Genomic DNA, 18527 nt, shown 5'->3' with positions numbered 1-18527 from the left:
TTTCCTATTTTATTTTGATTTTCGATCTCTGTACGACGTCGGGAGCAATAACCGGGAGAGGACGATCCGCTGGCTACCCCCACTGTCAGGTATCGCAAAACGAGTGTTGAGTTGCACGGTGTTGAACAGATTTTTTTTTTGCCTCTTTCCCCTTTTCTCCCTTTGAATCTTTTTTCCCTTTAACAGTGCCGCCAACCCTTCATTTTTCCATGAAAGTTTGAGTTTCTTGATTTTGACGAGCCTTTTCTACTTTTCTTGTTCTTTCTTTCCCCCCCCTTTTTTTTTTGATTTCACGTTTGTTTGACCAGTGAATCCCCAGTTGCGATACGTTCCTCGCGTTGTAGTTTGACTAATATTCGAAGGATAAGAAAGAGAATACAGGGAATAGTTTCTTTTAGCGTACGACGCTTGAATATCGAAGTGTAAGTATGACGAGGAACACGTGACCTACACGCGGCTAAGGTAATTCCGAAGTTGCCACCTTTGGGGAATGTCTCTTTGAAACTCATCGCGACTGTTCCGTGGTAGCTCGAACTGTTTTGTTCCCGAGACGACGAAGTCATTTTGAAATTCTAGTTTCCCCGGATCTTCCTCGAAAGTCAGTACTGTCGGAGTTACCTAGTCATTTCGGAGTGATCATTTATTCTTACGGTGGATTCAGAAAAAGTATAAAAATCATTTTAAGAACCTTCGATATACACGTGTAGCTATTAACGCAATCGCAAGACCTTCCAAAGTAGAAGCTAAAAGTTAACCCTTAACAGACCAATGCCGCAATACACGCGGCATTGCACTTTTACTTACTGGGTCGAATGCCGCGTATATAGCTGCAGAAATGATTTTATTTTATATAGCTTGGACCTGTCGGTAAGTAACCTTGAAATACAGCAGGTCCGTTAAGGGTTAAATTCAACTTCAGCGCGTCGGTTAAGAATCATCCGTATAAATGGTCACTCCGAACGAACTGCGACCCTCAGTTTCGCCACGCGTTCCGACGAATTAGACCGAACGCAAACGAGCGGTTTCCGAGAAAATGTCGCAACAGCGATTGTTTCGGAAGAATAAAGACGCGAAGTTCCTTCGTGTTGCGAAAAAGGAGAACAAGAGAACGTTGTATCTCTCTATTCTTCTAAAACAATCAACGCTGCCACATCTCTCCGCAAACCGCTGGTGTGCATTTAGGTCTTAGCTGAACAAACGTTCGAACGTACGAACCGAACAAGACCAAAGAGGGGTCTCTTTCACCGAACGGTTCCACCGAATGAAAAATCGATAGACGGACAAGTTCCATCCCCCGGTGCGCTACGTTAGCCGCAGCCGCGGCCATTTTTCTTGGCGCGGCTTGCGGGAAACCTTCGAAAATCGGTCGAAGGAACGGCGGACGGTTCTAGGGAACCGTTTGGAACCGTTTCGCAGTTGCAAGAACACGATCGTCATCCCCTTAGTCCCTTAAAAACATCCCGCGCCCAAAAGCTAACCCTCCCGAACGACAAATTGGTTTTTTTTGTGGCACTTTTATCTGAAACTGGTGAAAAACTCGGCTTGAAGGTGCGTGAATAAACAGCTGTCGCCGTCACAGCCCGAGCCGCTCATCTTCTGCATGACGAGCGACTCGCGGAACACGACCTTCGTCATCGAGTGCTGCAAAGAGGATTTTTGCAATCGGGATCTGAAACCTCAGCTGCACCCCCGCAACAAAGAAGGTACAGTCTCCTTTCGCCGACCTGGAAGTAGCGAGACACTCTGCAGGTGGCTCAGGCTTTTGCTGCAGCTCTCTCTCTCTCTCTCTTTCTTTTTTTTTTTTTATCTATCACTGCCCTGTATCTCTGTCTCTATTTATCTCACTATCTATTCTCCTTGATCTCTCTCTATATGTATATACACATATATTTACTTATCTTTCCTTGAATCGATAGATTACACGTCCACTTCAGAGTAAACGTTTAATCCTTGCAATTAGCACGTTCTCTTAGATTCTACTGTTGTTTTAATACACGGATGATTATTTGTGAAACTAATAAATAGAATTCTTGTGTGCTATTCAAAATAAACAGAAGATATTATTTAACGTTCCTAAGAAATCGGTGTTCGTTGAAGATTCGTTTGAATGATTCTAGATGGTGCAATATTCTCCAGAAATTCTGGTCCTAGCGTTAATCTTCTTGTTCACCGTTCGAATGATTATTTTAATTGTATCGCATTAAACTACTCTGTTTTAGAAGCATTCCAGGAACGTAAATAGAATTAAAGTTAATAGAAGAGTAACGTGAATGTAATCAAATATTCAAGTTGAAGCTTTTACATTTATGAATGAAAATTCACTGGTCTGTGATTATCTTATCCTGACGCGATAACGGGGTATACAATTTTCGACGGTTGCTTTTAAGTGGACGCGTAGCGTTAGCTTTAAATTCTACCTTCCTTCTCCGGCCACTGATCTTCTGGTAGATTGAGAGCCACTGTACATATTACCGGAGAGCGTCTAGTTAGTTAGAGTAGTGATTATATTGTTATCGCTGTTGTCGAATATCCAACTTTCTTTGTAGATGCTTCTTCTCGGTACTTATTATTTATCGTTCCACTTGTTTAACCGATACCGATTGGACTCAGTGTATTATTACCCGTTCCGCAAAACTCCAGTCCTTCCATTTCATACCTAATGGCTCAAGTGAATGGGATTATACCGGGTGTTTCGCTAAATAAAGTGGACGATTCTGTAAGCTGAAACAAGACGATGATCAAGAGTAAAGAAGTAGACGTTGCAGCTTCAGTTTTGAATGATTAACGATCGAAATCCACCAATAGTTCTAGATATAATTCACACAAGTTTTCAGTCGCGAATAATTTGAAAACGAAGCCGAAATTATAATTTCCTCACTCTCGATCTTCGTTTTATTCCAGCTTCCAGAATCCGTTCTCAAAGTATCTCATATATTTAGTCGAATAAGATGCTCCACGACTGTTCCTCGATTGCAAATTGATCAAAGTGCAAAACGATAGGTCCATTTGCTAATGATTCATCCAAACATTTCGCAAGTGCTCGGATTCTTTATTCGTTTCGTATTCGTTTCATGGTTACGTTTTTTACGAGATCGGATTACATTTCAACTCGATTATTTCGATGAAGTTCCACGAAACAATTGCAAACAGATCTCCCGAAACGAAATTTTCGAAGGTTTTCATTTCCCTTCCCTTGGATGTGTAAAGTATCTCGAAATCAATTTAATCGAAACTTCATTCCCCAGAGACCCTACGATTCATCGATGCAATTATGGTTTAGCGGAAGATCCCTTTCAAAAACGAATATCCGTTACGTTCAAACGACATTCGAAGGGCAGCGTCAGCCCGCCCATCCCTCCGGCAGTTTTTTTCAATTTGCAACCGAGGAGAAGGGTGGAGGAACGGTACACCCGAGAGATGAAACACCGAGACCTGTGCACAACACCGCCCCACGCATACACCTCGTGCCGTTGAAATCTCCTGCAGACGCGACCGCTGTGTACGCAAACGCAAACGAATATGATCGTTCTCACGATGTTGTGCGTCCAGCCGAAGTTAACCGACGTTAACTGAAGTTCGTTGTTACGATTTTGTACTATATTCGAATCATTCACGCGTCGAGAACGACTAACTCCCTTCAGATAGAAGAGACTTCCAAATTTATTCGCCATCCACTACCGTATAAAAATCCAAATTAATATTTAAAGGCTATCGCATTGATAAACAATCCGTTAACACGTTGACCGCCATTATGGTCACCTATGAGCATAGCTTGCAAACTGCTTGAAAGGAATTACAGTGGAAGAATTGATGACGAATGAAAATATTTAGTCACGCGACTAAATAATAGTCTAACTTAAGAACTATGGTATCAAATCATTAATAATTGATTTTAATAGTACCCTCGTTACGAAAGAATGAGTAATATTATACAAAACACACGAAACTCTCGTGGCAGTCAACGCGTTAAGCCTTGAACGATTTTTCAAACTTCAAGATTGAATCACTAGGTTCGGCTCTTCGCGAAATTTCCTGAATACCTCGACTTTCAGCGGAGTTAATCGCTTCGATAAATGAATGGCTCGTCTATTATTGTCGACACGCCCCCGCTGCATCGTAACCGTTTCTCTATCTTCTCGCCACCGGTATCAACTCCCCCTTCCTCGGCCCACTTCACTTTACTATGCAGAATTGTGCGTTGTACGGCCTCCAGTAACGTACTCGCTGGCGTCTTCCTATCGCGCGCGCTGAAAACCCGCTGACACCCTCCAGCTGTCTGCATTCTTTCTCTTTTACACACAGTTCCCTCCCCTTCCCGCCCTACCGATCACTTTGTTTCTTGTCTCTTTCTCTCTCACACACACACTCTCTCTCTCTCTCTCTGTCTCTCTCTATCTCTATGTCTCTGTCTCTCTGTCGCGCTCGACTCTATTATCTGTGTCTAGATGTGTACAGTACCGTTCACAATTATTCGAACGACTGAGATTTTACGTGTTACACCGTGTTTTGGAAGGTAAGTATGAATCGTCGTCGTGTCGCGCCGATGAATAAGCGCGCAAGCGACACTTCAGTTTCATTTGTAGTGGAAGATGCGAGTCGCTGAATACAAAAAACGAATTCTTGCCAGTTGGACAGTTGAGAGTTGACCAAATTGACTGGGAAAATTTGAAGTTGAACTTAAGCAGAAACTGAATAATTTATTTTCCTTGGATTCGTTTCTGTATATCATGCATAAAGTTTTGTGGTTGTAAGTCCATTGACAATTTTGGGGTTCGTCGGTTGGCGGCTTTTGTCTTTTAACTAGCGACGCTTTTATTAAGAAAGTAAATCTATGGTAGAATATCATGTTTTACCAGATGTTATAGAGAACGCTGTAATTCGGGTGTGTTTCACATGTTTCTGCTACGCGTACTTTCTACGACTTTGCATTTTTACATGCTACAAGAACCCACCGAAATCTGCGGTCTGTTTGCTACTGTCATCGCGATGTAGTCTGTGATACCGTATTTATTACAGTATTGTTTTGTATAATTATTTGTTGCGCATATATTTGCAATTGTCTTATAAAATAATATTATAAAAGGTAACTCTAAAGTTGTGTGGTATCTCCGTTAGAAGAATTCTGAGCGGTACTGTGTATCAATGTTTCACGGAATATCACAACGCGCGACAATAGTGGCGTTAGAACCGACGCGAAAAGAAACGAGATCGAACCTTTAACAATACGCTTCCGAGGGACATCGTGATTTTTATTTTTTAAATGTCATAATTTAAATCGGTTTTCCTTCCAACGAGAACTATTAAGAGTAGCGGAAAATCCTTCTCGTTGTTATTATCAAACTCCATGAAAATAATGAAAACAATAAGTACATTTACTCAATAACATAATTATTACAATTAGTCAACAACCGTCATTTCCAGTGACCTTAAATACCAATTTAAATTGCACATCAAAAATAAGAATTCATATTATAACCATGACAATTATAGTGCTTAAAACACGAAAAGATTTTCTGGTATTTCTAGTAGAAGCGTTTTCGCGCGAGGTGTATGGCGGCAAGATTAATTATCAGACTGCTAAAATGTTGTCACAGTGTTCGTGCCAAAAAATGTATTTTTTTAACTACTTTGAAAACACTCGAAGTCGAACCACGAATTTCTATAATTCGTTCCATTCAGCTCATAATAACAGTCAAACTTTTCAGACAATGCGTCTGCTGCTCGCGAACAAAATCAGCAGTCTCGCGATGACTCTCAATGTTGTCCTTAATCACATATACGAGGACGATCCGAATCAACCCTCGATCATCTAATTCAACGATACTCGTCGACGATGTCGTAGCATTCTCTCATTTCCACCCATTCACGGCCTTCCATTTATCAACTCCCTCCCGTTCCATGCAGCTTAGCAGCATAGCCAATTAAAACAATGCAATAATCACCCCTATTTCTCTTCGATTACACGACGACAACGTTCTAACCTTTAAATTGAGAATACTTTAAAAGATCGATATAAAGTCAGAAAATTCCAAATTCGGACAGTTGACTTCAAAAATTTTGGAACCGTAATAGCAAACATTCGAATCTTCAAACTAGAATTTTCGTGAAGAATGATTATCTTTTCATCAGTTTGAAAGAAAATTGTTTGAGAAAGACTATTAAAGTGTCGAGTAAAATGAATAGAGTAACGGGGAAAATATTTGCCACCTATGGAGGTGCTAGTTACTTCATGGTACCCTCCTCCTCAGTTTATTTATTTATTCGTTTCGCTGGCAAGTGCTCGGGGACCGGAAGTCCTCCCGAGCGGACTTGTAAGGCGCCGGTAGCATGTTGCCGTATATCTCTTTCTCCTCTCTGCACTCTCTAGCGAAAGTAGACACCGTAGTGACATTGGTAAACAGATTCTTAGAGAAGGGACATCTTTTGTAAATATTTTCCTTCGATTCCCTTTAGAAGAAGATTGTTGGTAGCGTCGCTACGCGAGCCTTTCTCAGCCCTCTTCCTCCACGTCCTCCTTCTTTCGTCCCTCTGTATACAAATCCAGATAGATTACGCGTGTTAACCTTTCCCCGTAGTCGTCGATATTGTCTGCAACGCCGGAAAGTCGATGCAAGAGACGTTTCGAGTGTGATCGACAATTTAACCTTCCGTAGGCTCGTATGACTTTGAAGTCACATACCAATATACAGGCATCTCGTTGATTTATTTGATTTTGCAAAATGGAGTAATTATTTAATTTAAACTGTTATACGCTCGGCCGTGAGAGTTCAACGTCATTGTAATTTCAAAATTTCAAGGTACATTCCTTTTAAAACTATTGAATACATTGGAAGTCTGTACTTACAGATTGATATTTGTTAATTTTATACTACATACATTCTTTTATAGCCACGAGATATTGAAAGCGTACATGTATTTATGTGTTTACTGATCGATGTTTTTGCACCAGTATTTTCTTGCTGAAGATGAAGAAACGATCATAGACTTAAATTGTCGATAAATAACGGAAACATAAAAAGTATGCTTGTATTTGGTTGTTCATCTATCGATCTTCTAAGAACAGCTTTGTTCTTATTGAAGACGAGGTAATTTCAAATTAAATCGCACATTGAACATTTGGAAGTTTGAAAAGCAATGAAACTGACGTATGAAGATCCTCTTCGTTCAGAGAAATTTTGGTTCGTTCGATTTCGAAAGTAACCGGTCACGACAGTGTTCGATAAAATTGTCCCGTGACGTTACAGGCACACGAACGCCCGTTTAATATTCTGGTTGCATAAAATTGAATATTAAAATAATATCGGATTACATTTCGATCTTCATGGTTGCGTCACGAATTCGGAAACGGAATCTTGAAAGCGATTTAATGACGAATTGAAAGATACGGGACGAAGAGAGGAAGAAAAAAAATGGAGTACCAAAAAACAACGACTAAGAAAGAATGTAATCTTGCATCAACGTTTCGTTTATGCCAACCGCAGCTATTATAATTCCCGTTTCTGCACGTCCTTCCAGTTTAATCCGTCCATCTTCTTCGCTGTCGCGACGGCATCGTCCTCGCGGACAGCAAAGGGCCAGCGAAATGGTTAGACTCGATCGTTGTTTTTCTATTTTCCGTGAAATTCCCTGTTGTAACGAACCCAACTCTCGCTGGCTTTTAACGGAGACAAAAGAGAACACTTCTGTATATAATGCTACGGTTCACGTAATAAATCCGATTAGTATTAATACAATTACCGGCTAATATACATTAACACATTGAGCGCCGGCCCCGTGAAAACGCGGGATTCTGAGTCTATCGCTTGAGCGCCGATCCCGCAATAATGCGGATTTTTGGATTTCCGTTAAATTGTATATGGCGAATATGCAATTAAAATGTATAATGTTTCGAATATCTTTTTTTGCTACTCATTGATCAGATACAAGCGAATGAGGCCGGCGTTTGGGCTAAGTGGCCGATACGTTGCCGGCGCTCAGGCTTTAAATGTCTCTTAGGTCGCCGGCGCTCAATGTGTTAATAATAACCGCGTCCTTTAGTCAATCTAATTACAATAATATCGCGTGATAATCACATTTACCGACTGAATATTAATAATCAGCAGTTTCATAATTATTATCACTTCATCGATTATTATCAAAATTACTTTCCACTGAAAGTTATCACATTTACACTTGTGTAATTGTGAATTTCAATTCTTATGAATGATTCATTTTAATTTCTCTGTTCGGTTATTATTGATATTGTCCGGTTATCGTTAATGTAAACGTTGATTGATCACTTGAACCGTAACATGTACACGAATACCCGTGTATGTAAATGGTCAGCTCTCCTCGTGGACTAAAACAGCTTCTTTTCAGTAGCCGGCGTGTTCCGGATAAATAATCGTCGATCTTGAACAGCTTCGAGCAGCCGATTAATCGCTTTAATCGATAAGTGTAAGCCCGGCAGCTTATTAAATGCGCTTAATGGTATCTTGTTGCACGGTTGTTTGCGGAATAGATAATTATCGGGCGGAGCGTAATTAGCGTCGAGTGCTTCGACAATTTCACGAGCCGGCGAATCAAAGTCGGTCGGAGGCGACGATAATCGGGCACCGCGCGTTACCGATAGACGCAAGTCACTTATTTCACGCTAGAACTACCGATCAGTCGAATTCTCTTCGTCCTGTTCTTTTTATACAAGTCCCAAGATCCTGAATATTAAAATTTCAATTGATTTGCATTGCATTAGGTTCTCATACAAGTGACTGTTTCGAATGAATTTTTTAATGGAAAGCCACATTCACTTTCAGAGAATGACATTAAGCAATTACTCAAAAAATGGGAAAGGTCGAACTTCGAGAATTAACAAATAAAGGGAATACTGTTTACAGTAGAAGTTCGTACAAAAACAACAAGATTGCTTGTGGGATGACCTAATACCTTGCGTGTTACGACATTAACTTATCCAATGATTTCTCAGAAAAACATTCGTGTGCTTTTTATAGTCGCTAAATAAGAAATCAAGAATATATCATCACGATCCATTCGGTAGTTCCAGCGTCAAGCAAATTCGCTCCGAGCATCCGGACGATTCGCGAGTCGTCGACAGTGACAGGAAAAAGAAAAGAATAACTCCGCCGAGATGGCTTCGAGTGTCATCTTCGGGTCATCAAGTGTTTTTCTCAGCATTAACACCTTGTTTTCGCAACGAGCTGTGGCGAGACAGCTTCGTCTGCAACCTCGAAACGACCAGAAAAAGAACAATTTCAAATTGAAGCGATAAGAGTGAAAATGACTAGGCTACTAAAAACATCGTGCCGCGTCCGATGTGTCCGCTTTGATCATGCTCGAAGAGATAAGTGTGTAACTTATTCTTCCAAAAACAATCGCGCCGATCCCGTTCGAGAAACAAATAAAACAGGAAACAAATGAAACGAAGAAGAGAAATTACGAAATGCCGTCGACAAGATACCGTTAACACTAGAACAACCGCACTCGTCAAAACGCCGTCATTCAGTTTTCTAATTTCACAATGACCGAACAAACATCTCGAAAGCGTTAAATATCCGACACGATTTGAACAATAAATAATTTCGTTTCAATACTACAATCAAGATACATAGAAACTGCAAAAGGTCTATTGTTACAAGTTTCATAATACCACTAAAACTGCCAGACAAGTCAAAGCGAAACATCCCAGGTTTCCTCTTTGTGCAATTATCAGAAATATAAACAATGTTTCTCGGAGAAATTATTAAACAAATCGTTTCAACAATACGCAAATCGTGAATCGATTAAAGTTTCAATACCTGCACTCTCCGAGTTTCTACGAAGGAATTTCGAAGACTCAACACAATTACTCGGCAGTTTCATTGTTTATATAACACAACATTAACCCTTTGCAATCGAAAGTTTTCCACTAGAAACATTCCGCATTTTTCAATGACATAAACAACATTCCTTAAAACTAACTAATCAAAAAACGTGCATAAATTAAGAAACAAAGCTATTTGATTTCAATACTTCGCTAATTAATGCGTTGTACAAAGCATAATATTCCTCTCATTATAGCCTCTCGAGCGCAAGGGGTTAATCGTATTAAAAGTTCGGTTGTTCTAGTTCAAGTCTAGCTCTCAGGATTACGCGTTCCGTCCGCGAACATGGCGCGTTTTCCGTTTCCGCGGCCCGGACGCAGCCGTGAATTGTGAAATTGTTTTCTCAGGTGTTACGATAAGGATCGCTTCTTCCCGGCGCCCGAGTACTCGGTCTGGTGCAGCATGAACGGCACGCTACGCGGCCCAGGCGACATGGAGTACGTGGTCGCCTGCTGCAACCACACCGACTACTGCAATCGCGACCTAAGGCCCTCTTTTCCCCCTCGCGAGGCCGAAGGTGGGCCATACTCTCGAGTCGCCGATTACCTCGGACGAGGTACAGCTTCCGCGCGCACGCGTTCCTCCCTTACCAAGGTCGGCCCTCGTTCTCCGACGAAGGAGAACCGCGGTTTCATCGAGTCGGATCGAAAAGAGCTTTTTCACCTCGATTTTCAAGTACTCGCAGCAATATTTGCGATGCCAACGTTAGGATATTGAATTAGGAACATGGTAAATGGTTGCTAACTGTCGATTTTCGTTGATACGCGAATATGGAATTGTGCCTCTTTAAACTGGGATTTTTAAGATCTGAAAGAACGAAGGTCAGTTTTTCTGGGAACTATAGAATGAATTGTAGAATGAATGTTTGTGAACCTAGTATTAAACATTGTTGAGTTCAATGGAGTTATAGATTCGAGGATTAACCCCTTGCTCTATGATTTACTTCTTGAGTATAATTGCAATTACTTTTCCGTAGTCGTTAGAGAAAGAATTATGATGCTTGTTCCTTGCCCATGTTTGCTCCAAAGGTTAACGATTTATAATAGGAAAGTAATATTTAATTTATACTTCAAATAAATTACTAATACTCTAGTTTGTAAAATCTGGATTGAAATTTTCGTTGCGAGACTGAGATGATATTGTAGGTCAAGGGGTTAAAGGATTAGTGCAGCTGTTAAAATGCTTCGTTCCTTATTCATTCCGTTGCGATTATCGAATGTAGCTGATTTTCGGAAATACTCTTAAATGAATTGATACAATGACCGCGAAGCGAAGTAAGTTGATTAAAGTTTCTGAAATTTTCGGATCGACGTCTGAGAAGGTGAGCACAATACCGCTGTGAAACTCTATTCGTCCGATCGGTGGTAACTCTCGTTCACGTCACAAATCAAAACAATCGAGAAACAAATAAGAACAATTACCCCGCGAGACGAAGGAAAAACGTGTACACTAAACCTCTGTCGCGCAAGACTCAACACGATACGACTCGATACGATACAATATCGCGATGAATCATTACACGAAGCTCGAAAATCCAAAAAACACGTAAATACCACAACGTTCAGCAAAGAACCGGAGACAAACGTGTGCGTATCAATCTTACACTCCGAGACCCGTAGAAATTACATTCGCGCGATATTCGATGTACGGAGAGACGCGAAAATTCAATTGTCCAGCACCTATTGTTCCTCTTCTCCTCGAGAAGGGAAGAACAGACCAGAAGAGGAAATTACTGAATAAAATGATCGTAAAACAGAAACCGAGCCTCCCGATCGACAGGAAATTCCTCGTAGACGACCTTGGCAAGGCGAACGCGATAAGAATAAGAAAGAAGATCGGGCTTTTTCAGATCATCGACTTCCCCGATGCTTTTTGTGAATTGTCTGGGGCGATCATCTCTGTCGCATATGTTTCTCTGTCTCTTCCGTCCCCTGTATACTCACGTCGTCTGTGTTCATCCCGACTCGCTTCTACCCGCGCCGACATCGAACGAACTCGAACGATGATGCGGGAGCGGCGGGGAGCTGAAAATCGAGATTCTTTTCTCCTTTCGCCCGGCGTCATGCCGGACCGTTGTTCTATTGCATAACGGCCGCGTCGCATTCCCGTTCATGCGTTTCGCAATTGTATCGGCCGATTTATCTGTATTTATTCGACGGCCCGTTGTTTTTTTTAATCCGTTATCTCGCGACTCCGCTGAATCGGGACTGTGGCGAAACCGGCCGCTCGAAAATAATGAGAGCAGATTTTCCGATGACTTTTTCCTTTCGAGATCCGCGGCGCCGATTCATTCGATCAGTGTCGGAACCGGCTCGATCGACGCGCGCGTCGTATCTTTCGTTCTCTTTATCCGGAAACGGTTGATTTCCCTCCGACGAAGACGGTTTGGAAAGGAACGACGACGAAATGTTCCTCGCGCGGACGTTCTCGAAAGAAAATTGAATTTACACGTTCGACGACACTCAAACGACATTTTATTTCCGGTAGCTGGAGGAGCGAAGATGAAAAATTGACGAAGACGACGGGGAAAAAGCTTCGCGAAGGTTATTGAACTTTTTACTGGTCGATTAACACGTTCGCGAGCACGGTCGATTTTGAAACGCGTTTATCGCGGATCGTGTTCTTCTTGTAATTGTTCCGCGCGATGTGTTATTCCTATAATTTTTACGTATTCGGAATGTAGTAAATAAACCGAACAAAGCGTTTTACATAGACGTCGTATGTGTATATTTTGATAAAACAAAGCCAAAGAGATAGGGTATATCATAGGTTAAATATATGTTAATATCATCATAGCAATGGTAATCAACGGCGCGACACATGTGTCGCGTGGTCGCGAACGTGTTAAGACAATGAGAAATTCTGTTCTAGTATTTTTAAGCGGTCAGCAGCCGGCTGTGGAACTAAAATAAGACCCTAGATTCCACGGCGGTCTTATGATTTTTAACTATTTAACTCTGAACGTACCGCGAACGTTCAAGTGACTGGTTTTGAAATGTGATTTGAAATTCTCCGTTTTTCTTCGTTCACTTAACATTAACTCTTTGTACTCGAAAGTTTGTCACTTGAAATATTCAATGCTTTCCAATTAGATGTAGACAAGATTTTTGAAAATTAATTTATCAAGAGATCACACATAAATTAGGGCGCAAAGCTGTTTTCTATCAATATGCCACGTATTAATGCAGTACACAAAGGTTAATGGTAAATGTCAAAGTTTATAATTTTGCTGTATGAAATCATCTGGCGATTGGGAGTCGCCTCTCGAGTGCTAAGGGTTAAATCAATTCCCATATTACTCATTTAATCAGTTCTCAATTTTTATCTTTACTTTTGTTTCTGTTTCCAGTAAGAAATATTTATCGTTTAGTTTGTTTACCTTTATTTAATAACTAGTTACTTGACCAGTTACAGTAGGTATAAGTACATACAAAGTGTCGATACGTTTAGTGTTAAACGAGTTGTTGAATAGAGCTCGACACTGGTGTCCGTTTATTGACTGCCGTTTCTACTTGATACGGACTCGCGCGTGTGCATCGTGCGAACTTTCGAAGACAGTCTTACGGAACACGTTGCCCAGCACGGGAAATCATCGTTCCACATTTTCGACTTGTTTCGGTACAATGAATCGCTTACTTTCTAATTATTAATAGCTTGATCTCAGCGTGCTCGCTGTTGAAAGCGTAGACAGAAAACTGAACGGAGTAGAGAATAGGACATAGAAAATTGAGATAGAATGTAGGATGAAACAGATAATAAAATAAACTACACGGTAAAGTGGAAAACGAAATAGAAGCTAGGAGAAATCAGAAAAGAAAGTGAAGAATAAAGTAAACACTGGAATCAACTAAAGAGTAGAGAATAAAGTACACGGTAGCGAAGATCGAATTATAACGTACAATAAACTATTGAACAAAAGAGAGATGGGAAGGGTTAGAATAAACTGGAACAGAGTATCTATAGAAATGAAAAGAGAAAGAGAACGATAAGTAAAACGCGAGGATAAGAAGGTACAACCAAGAAAAATGGTCACCGAGTAACCTGATCGTAGCGAGGCCAGCGAATTTCCCGATAAAAATCGAGCACGATCCGCGCCAATGGCGATCGAGCGCGTATCATTGAAACATTTTATCGCGAGGCGCACGGCAAACATGTTTTCCCGGGGCACGATGCTCAAATTAATCGCAGCCGCGTCAACTGTACCATTCCGAATCGATTCCGACGTATCGAACAACACCGCTACCACTCCGTCTTTCGTTCTCCCTTCCATCGGTCGATAAAACGGGCAGATAGCCGCGCGTTTTGCGACCGATAGGCGGCTTTATCGGCCACGCGTAATATTTCAGGGGGCACACCACCTGGAGACGTCCTAAACATTTAGGAATTCTTTTGTTAATAACTGCTCAGTGAAAACTTCTGATTTTATTTAAGCGTGCAACTCTAACCTTCCATTGTGTACTTATATTTTTACTAAGCCAAAATCTTACAAAATGGCAGGATTATTCGCTAGCTTTAGAATACCTTTTCCAGGTAAGATACAAAATACCCGGAAAGAAATACCGCTTCCAGAACCACCGAAACATTCGAAGAAAATTTCTGTGAATGCATAAAATGAAAATATAATTATTATAGAAACAGCAAGCGTTTGAAGTGCAGAAACCTGGTTTTACCCCAAAGGATTAGCTTCAAATGTTGATAAAATATTAAATGATTGAGAAATCTCTCATTGGGCACACAATGAAATCAAACAATGAAGTGTATAGTATATATATTCTAACGAAACGCTAAAGCGAAACGAAGGAAAATTACATGTTTACGCGAGAGAAATAAATAATTCATCGTTGAATGAATTAATATTAGATATTTCGAGTTCTAAGATGACGCGTATACTCGTCAAACGCGGTTAACTGGCTAAGCGGCCGCGGGGTTTCGCGGATCGAGCGTAATTTTATGATGTCACGATCTGCCCCGCCGGATTCTGTATCGTCCGCATCTGTTTACAGAACCGGAGAGGGCTCGCGTCAAGATAGCACGAACGCGTCGCGGACGCGCTCGCTCGCTCGCGGATAAGATAATGCCGAATTTATATTCTTGCGGCCGGGTAATCGCATTCTACCGCGGCTAGCCTCGGAAACGCCAGATAAAACCGAGGTGCCCGGTTCTCTCGATCTCGTGCGAGAGAAACGACCCGCGAGCGAGTCGACCCCGCGTGTTCTTGCACACGCTGCACCGTTATCTCGTCGAATATGTAACATTCGGGACGCTCGACGGGAATACTGACTCGTCGATCCCTCGTCCTGCGATTTCTTTGGCAATTATGCTTGCTAGAATTATTTTATCGTTAACCTCTTGCGCTGGGAAGAACTGCTACGCACGTCGAGATGTTTTTCTTAGAAAATCGTTAACACGTTAAGCGTCATGTCAGTCACCGATGGCTGACGCTTCTGAGTTACTTGAAAACAATCGTAACATGCACGATAACCGATGTCGAATGAAGTTTAATAACGTAACGAAGTTGACGATAGTGCACAGCAAGGATTGCAAAGCCAAACAATTAATAATTGCCCTTGCTCTTCTTTGCTACAAACGAATAACTTTATGAAAAAACGGCCAAAATTTTCGCTTCACGCGTTGATGACATCTTATACACATCGATGGGCTTGTGTTACAGTTGCTGGATTCTTTTCAAATGTATCACTCTGCACGAAATGATTAATAAACGAAATTGGTGTATGCATCTGTGTAAAATGGGCGAGAACAAAATTCGTCGCGCAAGGTCTGCTGAATCTCTGAATTAATTTCCAGCGCAAGGGATTAATATGTTGAATATATAGGTAACCGGTGACCCGTTCGCTTAATGGTGATTCTTTGAAAACATTTCTATATTATGAATAAGACTAACTAATCCGGTGATATTCAGCTAGATGAACGTGCAATAATAATCGTTCGATTCAATCAAATGATTTAATATGATATTCTTTCCATTTTGTGTATTTTGTTCTATGAAATCACAGTATTAGCTGCGAAGCTATCTGTACAGTAAGATTTCATGCGGTCTGCATATCATAAATGTAATATCACTGAGATTCGAGACTGATAGAATTTCCCACTGTGCAATTACGTTAGATTAGACTATAATCTGCACAACTATCGATGACAGAAAAAACAATTGTGCCGCTATAGTGGCATACTATTCAAAAAGATGATACACAAGAAAGCAACAATAGTGGCGTGCGATAGATAAAAATTTAATGGTTTAAATGAAAGCAAGAAGATTAACGATCGATCATAGAGACATTCCATTTAATTTCGATTGGGATATAATCCTTTATACTACAAGGAAGAAGGGAACAGAAAGTTGCAACATTCGTAAAGTATAACGTTGGTCTTTCTAGCTACCGATCGAGAGGTTTTTCAGTGTAAATGATTTTAACTGGAGATTAAGCGATTTCTCTTTAAACACACACGTCTCGTGGCGGATATACATAAATTAATCGAACGTCGACGATTTATGCGCGCAACGTTTGCAGGATGTTACCGGTTTCTCGTTTCCAGATGTCGCGGCACGGCGAATTTCAATTGGCGAGCGAATCGCTCCTGTTCTCGTATCTGGAATATTCAGGCTCGCGATACTTTCTAAGCAGATTAGAAAGTATGCGATCGCGGTAATCCGCGATCGAGCGGGAATCGATTCGAGAGGCTTTTCGAACGAAAGATGATTCTCCGGACGATCGATTTCGTCGGAATCTCTCGCGATTCGAAGAATTCTGGAGAAGCATACTTTTCATACTGTTCATGTTAATTTTGTATTATTTTTAATATGCGTTTCGAGCGATGACTCAATACGTTCGAATATTTCGGGTTGGTGCAAATCATTCTAGTAGTTCGCTTGAAAATCAGTTCAATATCTAAAATTTGTAGGATACACTGTACGTTTACTTGTCGAGCGACTGTTTTGTGTTGTATATGACAGCTCAATTTTGACTGACTGGTCTTTAGATTGATAACGCAATAAAAATGAGAAAAAACCAGTTGCTGAAGAATAAAAATTTTATTTTTAAATTATATAAAAGATTATATAAATTTAATTCAAATGATAAATATATATAGTTTTTAGCCTTTTGCACTTGAGCGGCGCCTTTCGATCGCCATTTGATTTGACCGAGCAAAATGATGAAATTTAGAATTCAATATCAAATTTTCTATAATGCATCAACACATGGAGCATCGAAATAAAATAGTTCTGTCGCTTAATTAATGCAAGGTATCTCTTTATGTTCGTTGTAAAACATATTGATATATTTCATCAGAAAATAATGAATATTTGTTGAGAAAAATATTCTCGAGTGCAAAGGGTTGATCCTTTGCCTTCGTCTTGACGCAGCAAAATCTTAAAGTCTGATATTCAATTCGAAACATATATTCTACTGAGATCCCAGAGTGAATTGCCCCGTTCCTCGAGTTCTGCGGTTAAGTTTATATTCACTTCTGAGAAATTCGAAAGTGTAAAGTCACAGTTTTTCTAATCGTATCATTGAAAACTTTCATTTGCATAATCCGGGTAATAACGATGAATATGCATTAAAGTATTCACAAGCGAGAAGGCCTTCGGCAGCAGAAGGCCGAGGACTATCGCGAGCGACGAACCGTTCGAACGTGACGTTCCCGTTAAAAGAAACATATTGGAGTATCGAGCGGGGCGAAATTGAAAAACGAAAGGGAGGCCGACGTAAAAGCGCGGAAATATCACCGTTTCGTCGGGACGGGACGAACGTATACGCGTCGCATAAGTTTATACGGGACTCTTATTACGAGAACGTCGTTGTAAAACCGTTCCGCCGGTGGAACGGTAGAATCCCCGGGCCTGAACTCGATCGCTCGCCCGTTTAGATCCAACTGCACCGGGCCGGAGAGAATTGATCGTAACCGTACGCTCGCGCCGATATTATTCGAGTAAGGTTTCTCCAAAGACGATTATCCTTTTAATAAGCTATCGCGTTTCGCCGGGAATAATCGTGGGACGTTCCTTTAACACTAAACAACGCGACAGTTTCCGATGGACTCATTCTGCAATCGCTTCTCGTACAGAAATACAAATGGTTCAACCTTTCTAGGGTTGAATTCTTTTTGACACGTTGAATGCCGCACGATTTTATAGAGCAAAATAGAGAAAATGAAAAAATATGATATTAACGCTTTGGATGCCATGGGGGTCACCGGTGACCTCAACCAAATCGAATTACTGTAATTTATTCAATTAAACGATGATTATTTCGAAACTTTTCTGTGTTATTAGTAATACTGCCTAATGCAGTAACACTGAACAAGATAAACCTTCAATAATAATAACGCATTTCAATTGCATAATTTGATATTACATTATTTTCATTTTGTATATTTTTCTCGGCAAAATCGTGCGGCACTCAACGTGTTGAATCATTTGTTATTATCGCACGTTCTTCCAGTTAAATGTAATACAGAAATGTTTCGAAATAATCGTCGTTTAATCGAGTGAATTATAGTAATTGAATTTGGTTGGGGGTCACCGGTGACCCCCTCGGCATTCAACGTACTAAAACTGATACGAATTGAATAATATAGAGTTCTTGTTTCTTAAATTGTCTTGCAAAAATGTTCTAAAAGGAATTTCGTTTGAACAATTTTGTAGGG

General features: G+C 40.6%; 1 protein-coding gene across 6 annotated transcripts in view; it reads left to right on the top strand.

Moving 5' to 3' along the window:
- Positions 1-18527, top strand: part of babo (TGF-beta receptor type-1 babo) — a 59989-nt gene that overhangs the window by 22989 nt on the left and 18473 nt on the right. For 2 of the 6 annotated variants that reach the window (XM_031983196.2, XM_031983195.2), the window contains exon 3: positions 10205-10413. The exons of 1 other annotated variant lie outside the window; for it this stretch is intronic. In XM_031983196.2, coding sequence (XP_031839056.1) covers positions 10205-10413 — 209 coding nt within the window. Of the gene's footprint in view, positions 1-1548; positions 1704-3842; positions 8437-10204; positions 10414-18527 lie in introns of those variants that run through there. 3 more of the 6 variants (XM_076371375.1, XM_031983197.2, XM_076371373.1) reach the window with 3 other exon arrangements.

This window comes from Nomia melanderi, chromosome 10, assembly GCF_051020985.1.
Source record: "Nomia melanderi isolate GNS246 chromosome 10, iyNomMela1, whole genome shotgun sequence".
Lineage (NCBI taxonomy): Eukaryota > Metazoa > Arthropoda > Insecta > Hymenoptera > Halictidae > Nomia > Nomia melanderi.
Note: the sequence above shows the minus strand (reverse complement) of the source record. Positions and strands in the feature narration are given on the sequence as shown.